Genomic DNA, 25,826 nt, shown 5'->3' with positions numbered 1-25,826 from the left:
GAAACACAATTCATCTCTAATATAAAGTGTCCGATTTTCTTAAACATACTTTACTGTTGCCCATTTCAGCAGGTGAGAAGCATTATGGTACAGCTGCTCTGAAATTCCTCTATGAATCCTCAAGGCTTCTAAATTAGTTAAGTGAAAATTTCTTACCCAATTCAGATAATCAAGAACTTATCTAATAGACAAGAAAATATGTTGGACAACTCACACCCCTTGTACTTTACTTACAGCCTGGAACTCCACATATATCAAAATATGGTTTTAAAATATTCTTTAACAGAATTTCTGATAATTTCAAATGAGAGAGGTATACATTTTCAGCTACATGGTAGATACCTTATATGACTAGCAGACAATTCAGTGTATCTCCAGTGGGATGATTTATCATAAAGAAAGTCACCAAAAATTGTAAGCAGTCTGGATTTGTGTTTATTGAAGCCAGTAATTAGAGACATCTTTTCCAGCACTAGAAAGCAAGGTTCCACATGACTGCATACTGCATCTGGATAGAGCCACACCCCTGGACTAAGGCTGGTGGGAGAATAATCTGCAGTCCTAATTTTAAGTTAAAAACACCAATAAACCTAGTATAGAGACAACAGTGAACTTTCACTTACAGCATCAACATTGTTAAGGTCATGATGTACAGAGCAGTCACTTTTAACTTTGTTAAACTAATAAAACACATCTTCAGTTTAAATACTGGTTTAAAAATGCCAATCCAAAAAAAAAAAGTGCAAACAAAATTAAATAATTCTAGCAGCATACCCGTTGCATTTTTAGGAAAGACCAATTCATGGCCTTTATCGTGGCCTTATCTTCAAGGTTGGGCTTATTTCTTTGATTTTTCCATTTTAAAGACAAACAGCAGATGTAACCACTACAATGTACATAAATAGTCATAAAATTATCTTTAACAGTCTACCATACAAGTGTATTCTGCAAATGAAATGAATTTTACTTTAAAAAGTAAAGGCTGTTTATTGTTTGGCCTTTGGTTCCAATGCACGAAAATCCCAAAATAACAAAAAATATGCTCCCCCCTCCCACCCCCCCCAAAAAGAACCCTGCAGCTCCCCAAAGTTGGTAGACTTTGGCAACCACTGAGCACATGACACTATACATCAGTTTCTTCTGATCCTAGGAGTATCCACTTGTTATGAGAAACTAAAGTGATCTCCAAGAAACCTTCCTTCACAAGACAGGTGTCTTAGCATTTCTTCGGTTTTAGTACATTTTATATTGACACAAAAAGTGCTTATCAGTTTAAATGATAAAAAATAAACAAAAAGTAAAGTTTTGCATTAAAATTTAAAATCACACTGTATCCCTCTTAGGCATGTGCCGTCCGAAGAATTCTTTCTTATTTCTGAGGTCACTCATTTTGTGCCCCCTGCCCCTGCCAGCTGCTATTGAGGGATTAAGTGACCCCATCATTCGTGGGGCCACAAGCTGTTTGGCATCTATTGGTCATTATACTACAACCATCATTCCAAGTCAGTTTACTGTCATTACCTGGAAAATCTGGTAACTGGAAGCCATAACACATTAAAAAAAAAAAACTGAATTAAAAAGGGGGGAAAAAAGTGTATTTTCAACAATATGACTGGCACAAGAAACACATTTTTGTTTGTCAGAAAGGCAAGTAAATACTCAGCTTTCTCCTTAACAGTGTTCAGACCTTTACAGAAAAGCAACTCAAGACAGTCTTAGAGTCTTGTTATATAACATATGATATTAAGTTATGCCCAGTATGGTTAGTGGTCAGTCAAATCTGGTATGTAAAAGTAATGACATTAGGGAAGTTATGCTTAGACACAGTACAACAAACATTCATATAAAAAAAGTAAATTCCACATAAGTGAACTGTAGTTTTTCCCTTGATTTGACAACAAATGTTTTATATATTAAATTAATGGTAGTGTTTGCATTTCAATGTTCTGTGTCATGTATAAAATTAAAAGTGCCATTTTAAATCCACAGAAGTCACTTCCAGGATGATGCTGTGACATGACAATGTGCATGAATTTGCCCTAAATGGAGACACCTGAAACACTTATTTCCATAAGAAAAAAATGCTAGTTTATGAAAAACATAAAACAAGAGAAATTTCCTTTTTCAGTATAAAACATTCACACTTATTTGTCCATCTGATAACACTGATCAGACCAGGGAGCTAGGACAAAACCCTTGTGCATCAATGGAACTCCACGAAGGTTTCCAATGACCATAAGGCAGGGACTGGTGTAAGCCAATTAACTGGAGTGTATTTACATTAAAAACCTCCTTCAAACTTTCTGTAGCACACTGCATTATGGTAAAATGAGAGGTTGGTCACCCATTCTCTACTAGTAGGCCAGCCTGTGGTAGTTAAAAAAAAAAAAAATTTTAAAACAAAGTAGAAGCTATTTAGAAAACACAATTCAAAGTAAACTAATTTTGTAACTGCTGACTTTAAACATACCCCACAGTGACTACCCCACGACGCACACGCGTGGAGCCCAACATCTCCCACGAGGACATGGCCTGGGCTAAGCACGTGAGTCCTGGGCAGCTGCCATCTTCCCCACCCCCATACCGGCTCCACCTGACTCAGGCATCCCCACACTTAACACATCTTTCATAAGTTAAAGATGCATTCAGAACAAGTCCAATTCCCATTTTGCTTAGTGTTTAGTTTGGAAATGCTTCTGATTTTAAGTCTTAAAAATGATTATTCGACTTCTACTGAACACACTGTATTTACTAACACTGCTCATCTCCACCTCCTCCTCCACTTTCTGCAACATTCCGCTTCCCTACCAACACTTCTCTCATTCCTCCTTTCAGTCTTTCTCTTTCCTGGACTTTCTGCTACTTAATCTGCTTCCCAAGAACAAGTGAATCTGTTAACATGCAACTGGTCAGACTAGCTACCATCTGATCAATGACTTCCTGGTCTCATTGGCTCCACCCTGAAAGTAAGTGGGCCCTCTTTCTCTCCATCTACCTTCCCTCCCCAAGAAGCCCAGCTGCACTTGCTGCCCATCAGAGAGCCACATGCCTGAGAGTCCAAGGGTTATCCTTCACAAAGGGATCTGACACATAACCTTCCTAAAGGTGCATTTCACACTCGGACAAGCCAATGAAGCATTTTTTTTTTTTTAAGTTCATCTCCCCTGCCCCAAAAAACTGATAGCATGTGCCATATCAGAAAAATCCTGGTCTTAGAGCAGATCAATATAGTTATTTGGTCATTTTACATATGCACTTTTTAAGGAGGATCAGGCTTCATTTTCTGTTGAAGAGTTTGTTACCATGGAGTCTGGTTTTCGAGTCATCCTATCCAGTTCTTCCTGAACATTTGTCAACACAGTCTTTTGTCCTTTAAAGAAAAAAAAAAAAGCAGCAGTGATGAGAGCAGAAAAAAAAATTTTTTTAAGTAACATTTAAAATTATACAGATTTCTATAATCATTTTTGGTGATAATAACTCCAATAAGAATGAGGAAAGTCTTTTTTCATTGCAATGGTTATAAGGAGACAGACTCTAATTCAGCCCTTCTTAATTCCAAATGCCACAGGTCTGGGCTCCCCGACTACATTACTGCCCCCTGCCTGGGGATGCCTTTGTGCCAAACACAAAGGCCTTTCTGAAAACCCTCTCAGCCCTATGCACTCTCATCACCATCTTCCTAGAGGTAGTATCTGAGTTTCTGGCATGCAGCAAACGACTTTCTGTGCCTCAGACAGAACAGGTGTTTATGTTTTGTTACTAATTACAACTGACTCACATGGATATCCTGGAACACCGTATTTCAATAAGAATATAAGACTAAGGTTGGCCATTTCGATACAGCACAAAGTTGGTGCACATATCTTTTGTTGTTGAACACTAACTGGGGCCTAGAAGTGACCCCTATTTCCTCCCAGGGAGTACCAGTTTATAGCCTGGGCCAACAGATCAGACAGACTCTGAGTCTCCAAGAACTCCAGAGCACCTGAAGGCACAGGCTAACCTGACGATGGAGTGATTTCTTGAGGGTTTCCTTTGATTGGAAAACACCAATTAAGGAAAATACTGTATTAATATTCCTTATAGCCAATGGAAAATTAAAACCCTTTGGAAATGGCCTCAAGCTTTCTGGGAAAATTTGTAATTCCCAAGGAACCTGGTTCTTTTGTTTCAGAGACCTCCAAGACATAGACTTGCCCTATGTGCCCACACGGAAGAACAGATGGGTGGGCTGTCACAGAGATGTCTATGTGTGACAAGGGTGGGGAGCTTCATGGAGGAGAAAATGACGACCCTCCAGTGAGGCAGTGAGGGTTCACAGGCAGCGGAGGGCAAGACTGGAGGCAGTAGAGTGAGCAAAATCCTTATAAAGCAACACAGGATATTACAGACTAAATAAAATGTCAATGGTACACTCCAGACCATGACTTCCAACGGGCAGAACTTCTACACCCAGGCCATGTACTGGGTTGACCAAAAAGTTCGTTACGTAAGATGTTACAGAAAAACCTGAATGAACTTAGTTTTTGCGGTACGCGGGCCTCTCACTGCCATGGCCCCTCCCACTGCGGAGTACAGGCTCCGGACGCGCAGGCTCAGCGGCCATGGCTCACGGGCCCAGCCGCTCCGCGGCATGTGGTATCCTCCCGGACCGGGGCACGAACCCGTGTCCCCTGCATCGGCAGGCGGACTCTCAACCACTGCTCCACCAGGGAGGCCCCCGAACGAACTTTTTGGCCAGCCTAATGTTTAGGATCTACCTCAACTCACCCAACAGTCAGTTCTTGAGAACCTGAATATACATAAATCCCACCTTAAATGTACCAAGAAACACACATGGTAATAAGGTAATCCTACTGTAAATTATACTGCTCAGTATAAGGTGGAAATCTGTTCAGAACATCAAGGGGTCTGCAGGTCAGTGAAAGCAGACACTCCTGTCCACCACCCAACCTTCCGGCACTCTCCGATCACAAGTGTCCTAAATCTTTGGGGGCCCTTCAGTACCTGACTTCTTGGCTGTGCCCTGCACCCCACCAGCACCAGGACTTCCAGGAGAGCCTGTTTTTTTACTCAACAGACTATTGAAGAAGCTGGCCAACACCCCTTCACTTGCTGCATTATCTAAGGAAACATTAAGAAAAAAAACATCACACAAATTGAATGACTCAATTAAACAGCAACAAACTATTTTTCAGCTTGGAATTATCCATTTGTGGTTATGATCCTCCTAGGATACTGAGCAGATTCATTCACTATGATGCCTTATACATTGCCACTGCTAAGGCTGATTATGTGTTAGCATAATTAGTAAGTGGAAACCTGTTTAGATTTCCCACCTGTTCAGAGGCATAATAGATAACCTGTGCTCCACATCATCTCCCTGTCCATGAGGCAGTGTTTTTCAAAGTTTTATAAGCCCGTAACGTTCCAAAGCTGCTGTGAAAAGCTCTCATTCAGAATAGAAGACAGTCATCGAACATGCAAGAATTAAATATAATTTTAGGATTTTACTGCAGCCAACATCTTGGGGTATTATTAAGTCACTGGGGTAAGGGCTACTTAAACCAGTAAGTAACTGAGCTTGACAAAACAAGTGACAATTCATAAATGGTAATAATATAAACCTAATAAGCAACAAAACTGAGAACTCAAATTATACATTTTAAAGTGACTTCTCATGCTGTATTCTTCTCTGAATATAGAGGCCTAACCAGGGTCTTAAACAAAGCCAGGTGCAAGGGCCACCAATTCCAACAAAGGAGCAGGCCTTGGTCTCTGCCAACCATGAACTCCCTCTCTCAGAAAGAGGAAGTGGAAAGCAGCCCTTCTTGGGAAAGAAAACAGCTCAGCTGCCTTGAGTCTCCACCTTCCAAATCCAGCTACTCAGCCCCTAAAGTAGGAATGAGGCCTAGGACTAAACCACTCTCCAAAGAGATAGGATACATACTTTTGATGTTTGGGTCCGGCTTCTTTACTGACGTGCCTGGGGAGGCACTAGGCACGCTGGCTGGCCCTCCCCGGCCCTGGGTTCTTGGAGAGCCAGAGGGTCCTCTTGCAGGGGATTCCTAAGTCCAAAACCAGTCCAAGTCACACACAGGCATAAAAATAACAGAAAGTACATATCCCAAAAATGAAGACACGCTTCTGCAGGGTATTTGTCACAGTCTAGGGAGAAGGGTGGCAGGAATGGGAGTTTGTGCCCAGCTCAGTCCCTTTTTTAGATCCCAATTTCTCCTGAGAGAAGAGATACCAAGATAACAAAACCTGTTGACTCTAATTCCCAGAGCTGTATTCCTTCATCAGACGTTTTCTGAGTTCCTACCATGTACCTGGCCCTGGGCTTTTAGGGGGACCAAATTCCCTCTGAATATACAAAAGCTCACACAAATGTAAGCTCTCACAAATAATGGTATAAAGTTTGAAGACATGACATTGGGCCTTGACCCTCTGTTTAGTTTAAGGTACTCACGGAGGCTCTCGTGGGTGTGGCTGGCTGCTTGGCAAGGAGTGACTGCAAAGAGAGGGACACACCGACCATTAACCAAGGCCTGCAGAGTGCACTGAAGGTCCGGAGAAACACTTCCAAGTATTCCACTAGAGGGCACCATTAACAACAACCAAGTCAGAGGTTCTACACTATAAATGCAAAATATTTAAATTGAGCAATTTGGTATACGGTGAACAAAAAATACTCCCAGTAACCAGTTTTGAAGCTAATGCAGCAAGGAGAGCACAGAAGGAGAAGTTGGCAATAAAAAACATCAACGGCCCCCTGCTGACCTGCCTGCATCATCAGGCAAACCCGTGATGTGTCTAACAACACTCTCAGTGAAACAGAAAGGTGGGACTGGGTCTGCATTCTGAACTGTCAGCTTGGGTTTACTCTCCTCACCTACAAAACGTGTATATCAGCTCACCTGCCTTCACGCACAGGGCTGTGTGGGGCTATGTGAACTAACGGAAGTGAGGTCAGGGCATTTGGTAAACTGTCAACATGGGAAATACTATGCCAGAAAATCTACATTTGCAGACAGAACAGGTACTTAATAAGATACTAAGCCTATCACTGTAGGAGAATCTGCAAGGCAGGAAGGGTATCCTCTGAGGGGCCCCCTACCCTGTACCAATCTTAGAAATGGGAGAGAACAAGGACTGGTGGCAACCCCTTTGTCCCTGCAAGCTCTTTGTGATACCCCCGCCTCACGCCAGGGAGGTGGTTTCATTCGTGAGAAGGCCTCTGCTCTGGCCTCACTGGTCTTCTTACCTGTTGCTTCATTAGGAACACCTGCTCATCCTCCGCTGCCAACTCTTTGTCGTGGACCAGCTGTGAAGTGAAGTGACACACTCATTCGTGGTCATAGACCAAGAACACCCCAAACTACTTGTCAAAATTCATGCTGAAAGGAGAATCTTGTGCTCAAGTCTCAACATGGGTTTGGGGAGTCCCTGCAGAGACTGAAGAGGTCAAGTCTTTCTAGCCTGGCAAAGACCCTGTTCCAAGACCAGCCTTGGCATATGGCCAAATGACATTTTTAAGTCTGGCAGGTTCTAAACAATACCTCCCAGATCCGGGTCTGCAGGCGATCACAGGAGCAAGTGGGATCTACTCACAGTAATCCAGAGGCAGCAGTGGCAGTCCATCACACATGCTGTGCCACCCGGAGCCAATTACATAACACGATTTCATCTAAAGACTTTTTTTAAAAGGCCCTTGGATTATTTTTTTTACCACCCCCCCAAATGGTTCAATGTGCGAGACTTGTTTCTTTATAAGTTTCTTTTCCCATGAAAAAACCCTACAACTACTTCTTTATTTTTTGGCAGGGGGGCCATGCTGCGCAGCTTGTGGGATCTTAGTTCCCCAACCAGGGATCAAACCCAGTCCCTCGGCAGTGAAAGCACAGAGTCCCAACCACTGGACCGCTGGGGAATTCCCCACTTGCAACTCTTAAAGTGACTGATTTGGGTACCTTTCTCACAGGAGGTTTCACAATAAAGTCTTCATATGCATCTTCTGGCTTCACAGTTGTGAAATTTTCATGTAAAATAGCTATTTTCTTTTCATTGTCCCAGCCTGCAGGTCTAAAGGCAAAGACACAGAGACTGACTTGCTTTTCCTGGGACTGCCTTATGGAATACTCAGCACACTCTGGGTTAGAGAGGACTCCCAGCTGAGATCCTTTCCCACAAGTTCTGGTCTGCAGTTGCTGGGCCGGCTTGTAGCTTTTGGCAGACAAGCCAATATTCACTGCAAGTGTAGTCCATCAGCTCAGCCTCACAGGTCCTGCTCCATAATGAATTCATGAGGCCCAAGGCCTAAGGAGCCAGAGCGAGATCTTACTGACTATACATGCTGACCCACAGGAAGTGTTCAGAGCTTTTCCACAACTCTGCTGAGAAGAACAAGGACACAATGGGGCCCTGTTCTGACAGAGTGGAGAATACAGAGCAACACATAGGACAGAGCTCAGGATACGGCTGTTTCTCTGGGCTTTGGTATGAAGACACCCCTGTGAGCTGTTTCTCTGAGAACTCTTCTTTCTGACAACAGTTTTCTTATGGATTGGTTAATTTTACTGATGTGTGAATATGTACCCTGGAGCCAAGGGGAGTAGCAGGACCTGCACTATCCTGGGCCTCAAACCAGAGGGACACAAGGAGTTCTTGAGGATCCTATGTGGGAGCTGCCCAGCTTGACATCGCAGGGCAGGATGGCACCCAGGTTCCATTAAGCTAAGCTGCAGCCTAGGGTAAGGAACAATTGTAAAATGCCCTACATGACATAGTTTTATCTAGAAGCTCTAAAAGATGGCAACTGATTGTTCCCACAGGCTTCTCATTCTCTATCCAAATCCTGCTCCACAGCTCTAGAACCAAGAAGGTGCTTAGCCAGGGCTCTCCACCCCAATGGCTCCGACGACTTCACCGGCTCCCCAACAGGCAACTACCAACAGGACCAAAGGTGCAAAGGGACAGAGCATGACCAAGATACTGCCATGACTCGTGTCACCTTCAGAAGCTCTGAGCTTCTTCTCCACTCCAGATCAGCCCTGAACACATCCAATCTCCCTGATCCTCCTTCTCCTCAGGATCACAAGTGATTTGGGCACTGACTGACTCCAAAAGCATACCACTCACTGAGAGCTTGTGGCTTTGGTGCTGGCCTGACTGCTCTAGACAACGATTCTCTAAAATCAGTCTAAGTCTCTATATCTGCTGTCTGGGAAGAGCCCAAGTGAGGCTCTCCCTAAATGTTGAGGAGGCAGCCTGTTCGGTCCCGAGAGCTCTCGGCTTTCACACCTTCAGTCTTCTCCCAGACTCTCCCACCCTTCCACTCCTTCTGGCCTGCCTGGGATGCACCACTCACTCTCCCAGCATCACTCCTCTGCTCGCCCTGCCACACTGCCTCTACTACCCCAGTACTGCCCTACCCCTCCTCGCTGTGTGTGTCCCTTCAAGTGCCATGTGCAGGGACCACATCTCATTCATTTCTGCCCTCAGCATAGAACCTGGTCTCCGAGGAAGTGCTCAGTATTTGCTGAACGAACTGTAATTCTTTCTTAAGAGGATATCTAAGCCTAAAAACATGACACTAGCACAAGTCCTCTCAGAGACCACACCTTCAACATTTACTTATGCATGCACAACACCCACCATTCTCCACTGAGAGAATGACACGAATTAGGACTAACAGGTATCCAAGTCTCTGCCCAGGACAATCAGCCCCAGTGGCTCCTCAAATGTGAAACACCGGAAACACAACAGGCATTCAGTACAGCCAAAGCCCAAGCTGATGCGGTGCGAGGGAGGGCGTAGGCAGTCATCCCTGCCAATGGATGCCAATAAACCAGATGCTTCAACAGAAAACGTCCAGGATCCTCAAAGTGCCAATTCCCTATACTACGACTCCCTCACTCAGCCGGCATTCTACCAGAGTTGACAGTAAGTGGCAAAAATGTTTTAGCAACTTGCTCTCCATGAAGAAAGGCAGCACCCCTACCCTCACTCCACCCAGTTCCCTCAGACTGGAAGCAGAATGGCAAGTAATCTGGAAAAGAGCAGAGATGGAAAGGTGGGTGTATATATGCCCTATGAGGTCCAACTCCAAGCACGTTGCCCCAAGGTAGTAGAAAGCTGGCTGTATAAGAAAGAGACAGAGGCATCTTACTTGGAAGGATAAAATGTAAAGAGCAAATGTACCAGGAGGAGAAGCGTTTGAAAGCATCACCTATAAAGAACTCACATAAAAACTGCTTCCTTTTCCACAACTAAGGCAGGCGTGGTAAAGTGGAAACCATATGTTTTATGAACAATGTACTTATACAACAAGTTGAGGTTTTTCTCTTCCTTCACTGATGTGTAAATCAAGGCGGCTCCATCTAATCAATCTGCTTAAGGAAAACCAATTCACTGCAAGAGGAGACAAAAGCAAATACATACAAGCACAATCCTCAAAGTACTAGTCACAGGATACTCAGTTTTTGATCAACACAATTAATATAAAGTGTTAAAATCTTAAGAACTAAAAAGGTAATAGTAGCAGAAGAAGCAGGTCAAAAGCATAAAGCATGTTGATGATAGCGGGCCATGTAGTTCATTTCTGAACATGTAAACTTGTCTTCTGACCCATCAGGTTGCGTCCCAAGCAGTCAACTTAATGGTTCTGAGGGTAGCCCAGGAAAACCCTCAGCATATCCAAGGTACACATATTCTTTCCTAGACAGATGCCCACATGTGATCAAGTTGGTCATTAAGCATATAAGAGTTGGGTACCTACATGTTATGGCACCCTCCACTGAGCTGGACAAGCTTAAGAGCCCAAAGGAAGTAGTGGAACCCACCCTTACCCTCCCCCGCCCAGGATGTGGGATGATGGCACCAACTGCTATTGGATTTTTACAGAAACAACACTCAAAAGTCTGCTGACACAGCCTCTCTCTCACGGACAGCACAAAACATAAACATAAAGGAAACCCTGTAGCACCCAAAACACTATCATGTTGGGTAATTAACCTTTTCTATAAAAAAAGCAAAGTTTAAAAAGATTTTCAAGATATGATAAAAATAATTTGCAATAAAATTATCACATATCAGCTTTATTCTTAATACAAAAGTCTACCAATGTACACCATTAAAAATAAAAAATAATCAAAAATAGGCACAAATTATTAAGTCTCAAATTCCAACACAGTAAACTTTTAGAAAGTAAAATGATGTATACCATGGGTCCCCAACCCCAGGTCCACAGACAGGTATTGGTCCTCGGCCTGTTAGGAACCGGGCCGCAAAGCAGGAGGTGAGCGGTGGGCGAGCGAACAAAGCTTCATCTGCCGCTCCCCATCGCTCGCATTGCTGCCTAAACCCTCCCCCGCCCCCCGTGGTCCGTGGAAAAACTGTCTTCCACGAAACCGGTCCCTGGTGCCCAAAAGGTTGGGGACCGCTGATGTATACAATTTCACCCTGGCAAAAAACTATTCTGGATTCAGGAAGTACTTTATCTCTTTGAAGAAGCCCCATTTGGAGGAAGCCTGGATTAGCACACATATAGGGGAGCCTGTGCCCCTGGGCCCCAACACAGCACCCCAAGGATACACTGGAGGCAGAACCTCCGTAGGTGTGACTGGATGAAGTCAAAGTGCTCGTCCCTGTAATCATGCTCCTTCTCCAGGACACTCACCGCATCACACTGCAGGTAAGATAGAAAGAGAAAGGAGTCATCTTTTTGCCTCTCTGCCTGCTAAGGATGGGAACACTGTCTTTATCAGTAATAAAGTATCATGGCTTCAAAGAAGGCAGCCATGGGACTTCCCTGGTGGTGCAGTGGTTAAGACTCCGCGCTCCCAATGCAGGGGGCCAGGTTCAATCCCTGGTCAGGGAAATAGATCATACATCCATGCTGCAGCTAAGAGTTCGCATGCCACAACTAAGGAGCCCGCCAACCACAACTAAGATCCAGCGCAACCAAAATAAATAAATAAATGAATTTTTTAAAAAAGAAGGCATCCACAGCCCAAAGTCCAAGCGTTAATTAAATAAATAGACAAGAGTGAAAAGCAACTGGTGATTCTTCTTTCATCCTGGGCCTCAGTTTCCACATCTATAAAGCAGGGATATGATGGCCCTGATCACCTCACAGTTGCTCTAAGAATCAAACAAGGTCACATCAGGAAACAGGCCCACTGGACATGGCTGTGCACTGCACACTCCACAGGGCTCCATTCTCACAGAATATGATGTGAATGGCACATGCTGCAGTTGGGCAACCTAGAGGCTCTGACTAGGATCAAAGAACTTTTGAAACCCCCCATTTTTTTGTTTGTTCTTTATTGGATTTTTTTTTCTTAATGAATTTTATTTATTTATTTGCTACACTGCCAAACCCAGCCAAGCGTACAATTCCCTGGCACACACCTTTGTGCACACCACCAACACTGGGATCCCCAGGTTATGAGTCAGCACGTTGTTACCAAGAGGCAGGGCCACATTTTCTTCATCAGGACCTGAGGTCAGAGGCCCTCTTCTCTGTGGGGAACCTTGACAACCTTCCTCAGGCTCAACGTAGTCTTGAAAATCTTTCACAACTACAGGTGAAAAAGAAAAAGAAAATTACACACACACACACACACAATAAAAAATGCACATGCCAGCTTTAGAAAACTGAAGCAGGTAGTAATAAGCACAAAACATAAAGAGTTGTGACAAACTTCCTAACTGCATCTGACTTAACTGCAGTATTAGGGATTTAGGGGTGGTGATACAAAATCCCAATTCTGACATTTTCAGTCAGTCTGAGCAGTATAACTTCAGAGCAGTAAAGATATTCCCCTGGTCATCTTTAATTGCATCTAACTCTTAACAATTAAACAGGTTTTTTAAAACTCCTAAGGCTTCAATAGTTCCTACTATGAAAAACAAAACCAAACACTTTGGGCCTCCCTGGTGGCGCAGTGGTTGGGAGTCCGCCTGCCGATGCAGGGGATACGGGTTCGTGCCCCGGTCTGGGAGGATCCCGCATGCCGCGGAGCGGCTGGGCCCGTGAGCCATGGCCGCTGGGCCTGCGCGTCCGGAGCCTGTGCTCCGCAACGGGAGAGGCCACAGCAGTGAGAGGCCCACATACCGCAAAAAGAAAAAAAAAAAAAAAAAAAAAAAACCAAACACTTTTTTGGGGGCCATGCTGCAAGGCTTGCAGGATCTTAGTCCTGCTACCAGGGATTGAACCCAGGCCATGGCAGTGAAAGAGCCAAGTCCTAACCACTGGACCACCAGGGAATTCCCAACACTTTTCCTACATATTTTACATTTTCAAAATATTAGGATAGTTGAACTGTGTTACTTCAACAGACACGACCACTAGAATAGGTTACAACTTATAAAACTCCTCAGAGTTCTCATTAGAACCACCTGAATTACCAAGAACATGCTGTTTCCATACAGCCGAGGTGCGTCCGTGCTAAAGAGAGAGGCTGGACTTGCCAGCACCATCTGCATCTCCTCATCATCCTCACTCTTGTGGACTCAGTTTCATCTTTAGGAGATCCTGAGCCACATGTGTCACGGACCTATTCCTGCCTAACACAAGAAGGGGTGAGTGATAGAACATCTAGTTCTTGGCACTATTTTGGCCATGGGTGCAACCCCACAGGAGAGCCTTCAAGCTGAGAGTGGTCCATGGTCTTGGTTAAGGCAAGTGAACACAAAGTCCACAGACCTGCACCTTTTCCTGAGTGCTTCAAGGTTACATGTCAGGCCAGAGAACAAGGACATGATGATTAAAGCTACTTCGAGCCGGCAGCTCTACTCTTCTACACACAACATGACTAAAGGACCAAAAGGACTTTTACTCTCACCCACAACATGCTCACTGAGAAAACACAGACAACTAGATTAAAGAGAATCTAGAGAAAAGTGCATGTACTCTTCTTCACCCACAGAACAGGTTTTAAATATTTTAAAACAGTGAGTCCTAATTTACAAAGACTTTAGGTTATTGTTATATAAGCTTCTGGAATTATCTGGGAGCACAATGTCTTTCACATAATACTGGGAAAAAACCACTGCCTAAACCCTAAAGCGCAGATATAATATTTCAGCTCTACAACTTCTCTTTAATTAAGCTCATTCACATAATTTCATTGCCAATATAAATAATCTACTCATGGGACTTCCCTGGCAGTCCAGTGGTTAAGACTCCACGCTTCCAATGCAGGGGGCGCAGGTTCAATCCCTGGTCGGGGAACTAGGATCCTGCATGCCACGTGGCCAAAAACAAACAAAAAACACACAAAAACAATCTACTCAAGAGATTTTTTTTTTTTTACCATCAGTGCAGTTTATTTCTTCAGATTGAATAAATGAATACTCAAGAGATCTTTACTGCATTGCATTTTGGACAAAAACAGAGAAGGGTTTTCTGATGATTGTTGAAGGCTCTTAAGAAATCAAAGGCTCCCACATTTTCTCTCTTTTTTTTTTTTAAATCTGCTTTACTTTAGCTTTATGGAGCCAAGACTGACACACAACAAACAGCGCAATGTTTAAAATGTAAATCTGGTTGTTTTTTTTTTTTTTCTTTTTGGCATGCCTCACGGCTTGCAGGATCTTAGTTCTCCGACGGGGATTGAATCCGGGCCATGGCAGTGACAGCCTGGAATCCTAACCACTAGGCCACCAGGGAACTCCCTAAATTTGGTATTTTTGACATATGAATACACCCATGAGTCAGTACCACAATCAAGACAGCGCATTTATCTATCACGCCCAGAAGTTTCCTTGTGCCTTTTGGTAATCTATCTTCCCCACCTCTCCTCAACACCATCCCTAACTCCAGGCAACCACTGATCTGCTTTTTTTTTCAATACACATTAGTTTGCATTTTCTAGAGTTATAAATGTAATTTATATGTAATTACATTTACATATGTAATTACATTTATAATATAAATATAATTGAGAATATGTACTCTTTTTAGTCTTCCCACATTTTCTCTTTAAAAGCATTTTAACAAATCTTCAAGTCAATGAAAAATACAATGGCTTAACTGTCTGGGTAATATCTATAATTGTCCAAGGTCACGTGAGGCACTCAGACAGGCTTCCAAGACAGTGAGCATGGCAGAGCCTGGAGCAGGTTACAGGTAAGCTAAGTGACTGTGGGAAGGAAGGCAGGGGTGGGGCAGCTCCAGCAGTCTGCTCCACGAACCTCCACTACCCAGCATGCTGTATAAACTCTGCTGTATTCTACATAGGCCATGATATGAAAATGGTTGGGAAACCCTGGGCTAGGCTATTCATTCTCTGAAGGAATGACTTAATTACGGCTATCCAAAAACAGTAGGAAATGCACATGTGTTTTTAATAACTCAGCATTTTAGAAAATAAGTTGGAAGGCAGAGCAAATATTCATAACGGAGGTGGTGAAAAGGAATGATAAAAACATAGTGAGGACTGTGTAATCTGGATAATAAAATGTGCATTTCCCTTAGGATACACACATACCACAGTATTAGCAGTTTCTCTCTAGGTGGTGGGATGGCCAGTATTTCACAGCAGGGGCCATCAGCCCACCAGGGGCTTCCCTTTAGCATCAGATGGGAGTGGCTATGGGAAGGAGACTGCAGAGCGCCGCCTCTTTCTCTTCTTTTCCCTCCTACCTCATTGATCACCCCTTAGTTCCACAGTTCTGAGAAGACCCAAGAGATTGCACCTAATCTTTTTCCTCTACTTGATAAGCAAGTGAAACCCCAGACACAAAGCAGGAAAGATAAGACTAACCTACAAACAAGCACCACCTTCTGGCAGCTTTAGGGGTTGCTCTGCCCTCCCCCTCAGACAAACCCTGCAGCCAAGCAGCTGCCACCGATTCAGGACCACTGAGGAACCTAATCCAGAAAGAGACTGGCTGGCCATGGAGCAGCTTTCCAAACTCAGCAGATTGGACACTGGTGTTGGATCAGAAAGCAGGTTGGGTGACAGCTCTTTGCTCATTCAATACAATACCTAGAGTCCAATTAATCTGGAAAGTGGGAGTCCTCTAAGCAAGAGGACGGCCAACCACTTTATTAAAATGTAACCTAAAACTAGCACTAACAAAGGCACTCCTTTAACGGGTAACAGAAAGGCGTGAGTACCATTCCAAACACCTCAGAGGAAAGGTGGTGAACACAAGAGAGGCTCTCAGAAGGTTAGCCAGAGCCATGAGGCACGGATGTGGTTCCAGCAATCACCAGCCGCCCTCCAGTGTCCTCTCCTCTTCCTCCTTACAACCAAACCGAGCACCGATACTTAGAACACACAGCCACACAGACTGCATTTCCTTAGGAAATGTCTCCTTAGGAAGACAGCAGGCACACACCCTTCAGCCCTTCTTTGCTTTTCCTCCATCCTGCTGCCTGCAACACAGATGTGAAGGCTGGAGCTCTGGCTGCCAAGAGGAAGAGAACCACACCCTAAAGATGACAAAGCAGTAAGCACAAAGGAGCCAGGGTCCTTGACTTGTCTTCCTCAAGATGCTTTCCAGGCCTGAACTACCTCTGGATTTCATTCACAGGAGAGAGAAGTAAAACCCAGTCTTGTTTAGGCCACTGTTATTTTGGGTTTGTGTCACGTGAAGCTCAATCTAATCCTAAGCAACACAAACATCAATGACTAAGACCACAAAATAAATTCAGTGTGTCATGGGAGCACAAGCTCCCCAGAAGCGGGCACCTTGTCTGCTGTATGTATCCCCAATGCCTTGAACAGATCTGGCACCAGGCAGACAGCCTCCCTATCTGGGAAAGAAAAATATCCTTGGCTCAATCTCTTCCTTTTTTTCTGTTTTAACAAATCTTTACAAGGTTATAACTCTAGGAAAACAGGTTCAGAAACTGAAATCTCCTGTGCATTAACCCACTAGTCTGGGTACGATGGTAAATGCGCAGTGAAAGGAGAACAGCTCTTCAGGCTCTGAACTATTCCCAGAAGTTGTCTCTAGGGTCTCTATTTCAGGGGAAAAATAGGCTTTATCTAGAAAGGTCAGTGTTTGAGGACAGATGCGCTGAGCTGCATAATAATCACTGCAGCATACGTGGGTGTCCCAGGAAACACACATGCACACAGCAAACTAAAGAATTCTATGTTAAACTCCCTGTTTTAGCTAATGTAGTCAGGAGCAAGTGAAGTTATGACAGGAAGACACACAGCAAGAAATCTGATTTGAAAAGCACATCAAAATTTCTGAACCCTTCTGCCAGTAAGTTTGAAGATCCTGTGTGCCATGTTCCAGAAGCCCTCATTAATTCACTAAAGGGAGTGATGTCATCCCGTGGAAATGAGCCAGGCTGAGCCAAGACTGCCCTGGCCGAGACGGCACTGCTGCTGCTACAGCTCCAGCCCCTGCCCCTCCCACTTCCCTGGCAAGTGAACAGAAGTTGATGTAACCGCACAGAAGCAACGAAAAGGAAAAAACAAGCTTCTGAACCACATTAAGGAAAAAAAAACAAAACAAAAAGAACTTCCTTTAAAGTTCTCTGTTCTCAAATGGGCTTGGATGCCCCGAGTCTTAAAATATCCTTTCAGTTTAATGAAAAAAAAAAAAAAAAAAAAGAATTTCTTATTTCTAACTAAAATCATATTTGCTGTATCTCCAAAGGAACTAAGGTAGGAACTGAAAGATTTATCTTTTGTGGGTCTTCCTTTAAACTTGTCAACAAGAGGGTCCATAGGACCTCAATGGAAATACAGGGAAATGGACTCAAGCTGCAGAGATCCCAGTAAATCTCTACACCCACTGATACTAACTCAGCAGACCACGAGTTAACAGAACAGCAAAAAGGCTCACAGAACTGATCACGTTTTGGGGGCGAGGGAAGAACCCTTATTATAAAAGAGAACCAATGAAAATAATAAGGAATACTGATTTACTTTCTTCAACTGTGACAGCTGAGATAAAGACTGCTTTGAAGACTTTCTGACTACTGAATCTACAAAAGCAAATCTGAAATAAATGGTGCAAACAAAACACAAACACTCTGTAAGGGAAGCTTTGCAGCCTCTTGACACTGTGAAAAGGAAGGTGGCTGGAACCATCCAAAAAGACGAGTGAATTTTCCAATTAAGAAAATCCTGTTTTACTTACACTTCCGTTCCAGCTCCCTCATTTCTTCTGGTGGAATTTTCATTTTATCAATGTGCTCACGTAAAACACTAGCCCATTTCTGTAGAGATTCCATCATAGTCCAAGGCCTAGACATGTCTGCAACAAAAATCACCAGGGTCTCCGGCAAGAATTCAGCAGAAACTGCAAATTTCAGCAGACCTTTGTGATACAAGTCTCCATCCAGAATCCACACATTGCAGCGTGTGTGATCTAAGAAAAGAAGTGAAGCTAAGTTACTGACAATGACCATCAGCACAGCTGAAAGAGCCACACAAGGAAGAACTTAAAGGTGACAGCCACAGAATTCCACACAGAACAGAGACAGAAATCCTAACCAGAAAAGGGTCCAAGTGCTCAGTGGACAGCAACTCTTCATCAAGGTGCCTTGTGAACTGTCTAAACTATAAAATTTTGTAACAACCATAATATACTGTGTCCACATCCAAAAAGATTCCAGCAATGTCTGAGGAGTAAAGAGTGAAGGACATTTTAGCTTTCAATAAGAATCAAAAGATACTAATAGGGCTTCCCTGGTGGCGCAGTAGTTGAGAGTCCGCCTGCCGATGCAGGGGACATGGGTTCGTGCCCCAGTCTGGGGAGATCCCACATGCCGCAGAGCGGCTGGGCCCGTGAGCCACGGCCACTGAGCCTGCGCGTCGGGAGCCTGTGCTCCGCAACAGGAGAGGCCACAACAGTGAGAGGCCCGCGTACCGCAAAAAAAAAAAAAAAAGATACTACTAAAAGCTACAAATGTTCCCTGGACGACTGTGCCATAGTCTAAAAATCCATTCTTCTAAGATATCAGCAATCTGTGAGGCAGCAAGTTGTGTCGAAGAGCCTGTGGTTAAACAAGCTCTTCTTGTGTCAGGCACACTAAACAGTGTGCTCACATACCACAAACGGTGCCAAAGAGACAGGACCTTTGTATTTAAATGCCAAGATAAACTCATTACTTATATAAACTGAGATATGAATTACGGGGTGCCTGATAATATTAAGGAATTACACTTATTTTTGATATGATAATGTTTTTAAAAATCCTAATCTTTTAGACATACATATGGAAGTAGTTACAGATAAAAAGATATAATGTCTGAAATTTGCTTTAATAATCCAATGTGGAGTGAAAAGAGAAGAGGGTGAGAGTACAGCTGAAATAAAATTGACCTAGAACTTTTAACCTGAAGGCAGGTGATAGATATATTGGGGTTCATCAAAATAGTCTATGCTTTTATGGAGTTTTGTTCTCCACAGTAAAGTTAAAAACATATACAGACAAAGGTGCAAGTGCTGACATTTAATGAAGCATGTGATTCTAAAATTATATCTGGATGATCAAACTGTAGAAGATATTTCTCCAAATTAATAATATACTTTTTAAAAAATTTTAGACATCTTTTTGAGAATTTTTTTTTAAAAATCATTTATTTATTTATTTATGGCTGTGTTGGGCCTTTGTTTCTGTGCAAGGGCTTTCTCTAGTTGCGGCAAGTGGGGGCCACTCTTCATCACAGTGCGCGGGCCTCTCACTATCGTGACCTCTCTTGTTGCGGAGTACAAGCTCCAGAGGCGCAGGCTCAGTAGTTGTGGCTCACGGGCCTAGTTGCTCCGCGGTACGTGGGATCTTCCCAGACCAGGGCTCGAACCCGTGTCCCCTGCATTGGCAGGCAGATTCTCAACCACTGCGCCACCAGGGAAGCCCGAGAATTTTTTTTAATAAAAGCACCATGAGGGAGAAATCCTACTATCAAAAATATCATTTCATTAACTTCCTCCCCAATAAATTGCAACTTAGCCTTTAAAAACCTGTCTTCTGTTAGCTACCTTTTTTTTGGGTACCATCAATTCACTAACATGCTGTGAAAATTTTTACATTCATGACTTTATTTCAACAGTACAACAAAGGTATCTACATCTAGCTATACTTTCAAACTCTAATGCATTTCAGATAGCGGTTTTGACTTGGATTCTACGAATGCCTTCAAAAATACTGCACTGTTGGGACTTCCCTGTCGGTCCAGTGGTTAAGACTCTGTGCTCCCAACGCAGGGGACACGGGTTCGATCTCTGGTTGGGGAACTAAGCTCCCGCATGTTGCACGACGTGGCCAAAAAACAAACAAACAAACTGTACCTGAAGTCTACAGATTTTAATGTCTGCCCCTCACCAGACATGGTTCTTTTTTTTAGCCTTTCTTCCCACTGCCCACTACATATAACTCACCCATGTGCATGGAGATTACACATACCACATGTGGCATTAAATGGATGCCCCCAACCCTTAAGGCAGAGGTCCTTTGACATGCCATGTCCTACCACAAAACAAGGACAAGCCAGAACCTATTTTCTCTACCTGGGTGATTGCCTGCAAAATGTATATTTATAATCTAGTCACACCACACAATAAAAAATACTGGGGCTAAAAGATGTTTAATTAACCACAGGTAAGGGCAACTCTTTCATCAAAGAGGAACTTGCAAGTAGGCAGCTTAAAAAAATCCCATAAATGCAGAGATCTAAGTTTTTAAGGCAACCTTAAGGAATCTGAAATAAAAATTAACATGTATTTTAACTCAAAGAGGTAAGTGAATATAGTTACTTTGATGCTTGGCATGAAATATGTTTATGCCCCTTTGAAACAAGCAGCTATAGCAATGTCAGAGTATCTACACCATGTTTCATATACTTTCAAAAGGGTACTAGACCTACCACCTGTCTCAAGCACTCAGCTACACTTGACACATGCCACCTCTCATTCTGTCAACCTACAAATTGGTACCATTGCCCAATACTACAAATGAGGAAACTGAGGTGTAGAGTGGTTAAGTCAGTCACAACTAGTGACTACCGGAGTGGATTCTGAACCAGTTCTGCCTGGCTCCAAAGCCCAAATTCCTTCCACAATAATCATCAAAGGGGCTTCCCTGGTGGCGCAGTGGTTGAGAGTCCGCCTGCCGATGCAGGGGACACGGGTTCGTGCCCCGGTCCGGGAAGATCCCACATGCCGCGGAGCGGCTGGGCCCGTGAGCCATGGCCGCTGAGCCTGCGCGTCCGGAGCCTGTGCTCCACAACGGGAGAGGCCACAACAGTGAGAGGCCACAACAGTGAGAGGCCTGTGCACCGCAAAAAAAAAAAATCATCAAAGACAGGAAGCAAAACACTCAGACATATGAGGCCCTCTAGCCCAGCTCAGTGACCCCTGAGTCCCAACCCTACCTACACAAACTCTGGTGGGCCTAGGTGGGCACTGGAAAGCCTCTGCTCTCCTTACACAAGGAGAGCCCTTAGCACCAGGTCTACCTCCCACCTTTCTTTCACATCCTTCAGAGAATGTTCAGTATGGCAAAGGAAGCCGGGGAAGAAGGAGCAGGAATAAAATCTTGGGGTTCTAAGGTGACTACTAAGTTAAGATTAAAGGGTTTTTCCCCTCTATTTAAATGATTCTTGGAGCTCGAAGAATTAAGGTGCAAGGAAGGACCTGGGTTCAGCTTCTTCATTTTAGCAATAAGGAAATGGGGGACCAGAGGTGGTGGGATTTGCCCCCCTTATATAATCACCCCTACATCATGGTCCTTACTGTACAAATGGGTAAATGCAATTTTAAGAAAGTAATTTAATGAAGATATTTCATCCTTAGGTTACATGGTAACTTTTCTACAAATAAAAAAAGCTAGGCATTAATAATTATTTGCTTTAGAGCCATTCAAGATCTAACACAAAGCCTAAAAGTTTACAAAGGAGGTATTACTGACTAGTGGTAACCAAAAACCACTGTTCCAATCCAACTCACAATCGTACTTATCACAATTTAAAATGATATCTAATCCTTATAATAGAGCTTACCATGCACTTTTTTTTTTTTACCATGCACTTTTAACCATCCCAATTACCCAGAAGGTAGAAAACGATTATTATCCACGTTCTAGACATGAGAAATTAAGAGAACATTATTACCTCTGAGCCTCTATTCTCTCCACTGGGGGAAAAAACAAAACAAAACAAAAACCCACAAGCAATCAGCATTTCTACACTGTCGCAAAAAGACTCAAAACTCTCTTGTGAATATCTGTTAAGCTTTTATACTCTAAACCACATCAATTTCAGATTCTCCACTAAAACCATGCAGAGTAACAATGGTGCCCAGATCAGTCTGCCAAGTGTTTCTCTCATAGAAAAGTCCAAAGCACTTAAAAACTTCTTAGTTTCTTTTTTTTAAATAAATTTTATCTGTCTATCTATCTATCTATCTATCTATGGCCCTGTTGGGTCTTCATTGCTGCGCGCGGGCTTTCTCTAGTTGTGGTGAGCAGGCGGCTGCTCTTTGTTGCGGTGCACTGGCTTCTCATTGCGGTGGCTTCTCCTGTTGCAGAGCACGGGCTTTAGAGGCTCAGGCTTCAGTAGTTGTGGTGCACGGACTTAGTTGCTCCGCAGCATGTGGGAGCTTCCCGGACCAGGGCTCGAACCCGTGTCCCCTGCGTTGGCAGGTGGATTCTTAACCACTGAGCCACCAGGGAAGTCCAAAAACTTCTCAGTTTCTTACTTTTATGTGCATTTGAAACTTTACCCTCAGTCTCTCCTTTTAAGTAAGGGCTACCCAGAGCAGCAGGTAACAGGCCCATTCCCCATTTTGCTAACATACTCTGTAAAGAAAAATAGGTAAAGTCCTACAAAGAGATACACTTCATCTATTCCCCTGCGACTAATTCTCTTAGACCTAAAGAGAAAATTGAGAATGCCTGGGCATGTTGCAGGAGTGGCAACCGAGGAGTCAGAGACTTGCATGGATCAATGCTTCACTCACCATCTCGGTCCTCGTCGTGGACACTGAGGTAGAGATACTCTAGGCCTCTTCCTTTTTTGCCATGCTCAGCTCCTTGAAGTTTAGTCATGAGGGTTGTTTTACCAGAACCATCTTCACCTATAAGTGATGCACGTAAGAAGACAAAGCGTACCACTTATTCTAGGCAAGGATGGGGAGTCTGGACATTCACACAAGGAACTTTCATGTACAGCTTGCTATTGAGGTCTCACCTGTATTCATAAACAAAGCAGGACCTGCTGTAAGAGTGGTCAGGGTGGGGAGAGGTGATAAAGGCGGCAATTTCCAAGATCTAAAATGACAATCTACTGCAGTCATCCTTACCTCACAAGGAAAGGAAGAAGGCAGGCCCGCAGGCCCTACCTGTAATTTATAAGACACGCATCTGGAAAAGTGAAAGTAAAAGGTGGGGCTAGTTTCTCACAAAATAAACTTTTACCACAAGGAAAGCAAGAAATCTTCAGAATATAATTAACCTTAAAGCCTAGGGACTCTGAACTGAAACAGTCTGATCCTGCCTCATAATCATAAAGAATGAAGCTGTTATTCACCTTTGATTTTAGTACATTTCTTTCATAAGCACTCTGAAGGCTAGGAAACTATGGGCTATGAAAATAATTACAGACCTAAGCAAAACTCTTAAGCACTATCTTCGTAATTACCAAGCGACTCCTCATCCCCCTCTATCCAGCTAACAACTCTCCCTCCCCCCAAAAGAAACCTTAAACATCAGAAAGATCCACCACCAAAAAACACTACTAAGCACCCCTGGGATTTAGTAATATGGAATTACAGAACATGAGAACTGAAAGGCATCCCACAGGTCAAAGTCCTCCTTTCCACCCTCAATGCCACTACCTTACTCAGGCCCTCCACGTCCCATGTGGACATGGTGCGCACTCAGCCTGGCTTCAGTACCTGCTCATTTTGAGTCACCTGCCACTCTGCTGCCAGCATCCCCTTTCTAAACACAGATCTGGTGCCCTCGATCCCCCAATTCGCGAAGACCTCTAAGGGTCTTCTGTTCTCTGTTGCAGTGGTCATCAACTAAAGACCAGCCACTCCCCTCAAAAACAGTGGGAAAACCACCCTCACAGTGATTCCCGTGAGAATCAGAGGACGGAGGTAAAATAAAAGGCCCTTGAGAATTGGGTGCCTTCAGGAGAAAGCATCGACTCTTCAGCCTTCCCCCATCTGCCTCAAACTTACCTCATCAGACACGTTCCACAAGGAGGCTGTGGTAGCTTCCAACACCCCCCCCTCGCCTTGTCACCTCTGTGTTCCTGCAAACACTAACCCTCTGGGCCCCTGCACGTTAACACCTACCCTTCAAAACACCTAACTCCAAACAACATCAAGCCATATGACGTGCCCCAATCATCTGTCTATGCCCAACATGGTGTAGTGCAATCACCAACACATCTATCTCTGTCTCACTAAACTGACATTCTTGTGTAGTGTCTGAGGGATGTCTGTGCTGTCCCAGTGCCCAACCGACAGGAAACGACCCACTCAACAAATGGCTCTCCTGTATGAATGAACCCAGCCAAACTCCCTTACTTGTATGAGGAAAGGAGACCACAGACGCTGAGGAACCTAACCCAGGTAACCCAGCAGTGAAGGCTAAAATAATGTAGGAAAAGTCCCCGGGGAGGACTCCAAGGCCTGCTGTCCTTTGCAGCGCCCCTCCCACCATGCACCGCTCATCAAGATAGAGAAATGGCTCCTGTGGCATCTCCCCACAGCCCGACGACCCCCAGTCACCTCGTTCGCCCGCCTCCTCCGCTAACCTTATCTACTCCCTCCCCTCTCTACGCCCGCAGTTCGGTGAACTTCGTGGCTATGAGCGCAGGAAGTCAGGGACATTTAAAGCAAAGCTGATGTTGCGGCCAAAAGACTAAGGAATGTGCCGACGAGCACTTGCCAGCATCCCTGGGCTCTCGAAAAGGGGCAACGTCCTGACCTCGGCCGTGGTGGACTTGGCCACTCTCAGGCTGTCCAGCCAGGGTCTCCAGGCCCTTCCGGGCAGGCGGCAGGGGAGAGGAAGGCTGGCACCAGTGAGAAGGCGCCCGCCTCGCCCACCCCAGCTCCCCGGGCAACGCCCCGCCACCGGCGCTCACCGAAAACCAGGATGTTCTTGCCGGACGGCAGCTTGGACCTGGCGCGGGTGGACACCTCGCTCAGGATCGAGGACCTGTGGGGACAATGGCACAGCGGTCGGCCCCGGGGCCAGCCTGAACCTGACTGGCCCGCGACGGCCCGTTAGTCTGTCCGACAGTCCGGCCCGGCCCGGCCAGCCCAGCCCGGCCGCCTCGCGGTCTCACCATAGGCTCTGGCCCTCCTCCTCCTCAGTGGTCAGGTCGCCGGCGGCCGCCACCGCGGGCCCGTTAGGGCCCAGCAGCAGCTTCTTCTCCACCCCCACCGGCGCCATCTTGCCAACTGCAGCCACAAAGAGGGCCCTCCCCCGGGCCCGCCGAGGACCCGCGAGGACCCCGCCGGCCCGCCCGCGCCTGCCGCGCCCCCACCCGCCCGCCCCGCAGGGTCCGCGCCGCCCGCCGCGCTCCACCGGGCTTGCGATGTCCTCGGGCTCCCGCAGGGTCGTTAGGGCAACTTGGTGGCGGGAGGTGGGCGGCGGTCAGGCAGCCGCCGGGGCAGCCCTGCTCGGGGAGGCGGCGGCGCGAGCGGGAGCCACCCGGGTGGAGGGCGCGCTAGCGGCCTCTGCCGGTCGAGGGGCGCAAAGACACCCGTTCCCGGTCCTCCGTCAGCTGGCCGCTCCAGCTGCGCCGTCTGGGGCCGAGGCAACCGACGGACTGCAGCGAAAAGCTCAGGCCTTGGAATGAGTTCAGTACAGGATATCTCACTGAATCTTA

At 45.0% G+C, this 25,826-nt stretch overlaps 1 protein-coding gene across 2 annotated transcripts; it reads right to left on the bottom strand.

Annotated features, from left to right (window-relative positions):
* Nucleotides 1-412: 412 nt before the first annotated feature.
* On the bottom strand, nucleotides 413-25,403 carry DYNC1LI2 (dynein cytoplasmic 1 light intermediate chain 2). 2 transcript variants are annotated; one of them, XM_081216693.1, is made up of 13 exons: nucleotides 25,281-25,403; nucleotides 25,077-25,150; nucleotides 22,939-23,055; nucleotides 18,118-18,348; nucleotides 12,415-12,584; nucleotides 11,596-11,689; nucleotides 10,247-10,382; nucleotides 7,974-8,085; nucleotides 7,268-7,327; nucleotides 6,473-6,514; nucleotides 5,951-6,068; nucleotides 5,008-5,124; nucleotides 413-3,370 (listed from the first exon to the last, which is right to left on the bottom strand). In XM_081216693.1, the coding sequence occupies exons 1-13, from the start codon at nucleotides 25,385-25,387 to the stop codon at nucleotides 3,270-3,272; spliced, it is 1,479 nt and encodes a 492-aa protein (XP_081072819.1). In that variant the 5' UTR covers nucleotides 25,388-25,403; the 3' UTR covers nucleotides 413-3,269. The 2 variants fall into 2 exon arrangements, with proteins under 2 accessions (XP_081072819.1, XP_081072820.1); XM_081216694.1 differs by lacking the exon at nucleotides 18,118-18,348.
* Between the last annotated feature and the right edge of the window lie 423 nt (nucleotides 25,404-25,826).

The sequence above is a fragment of the Mesoplodon bidens genome, assembly GCF_964165515.1.
Source record: "Mesoplodon bidens genome assembly, chromosome: 18".
Lineage (NCBI taxonomy): Eukaryota > Metazoa > Chordata > Mammalia > Artiodactyla > Ziphiidae > Mesoplodon > Mesoplodon bidens.
This window is presented reverse-complemented; position numbering and strand designations above follow the sequence as displayed.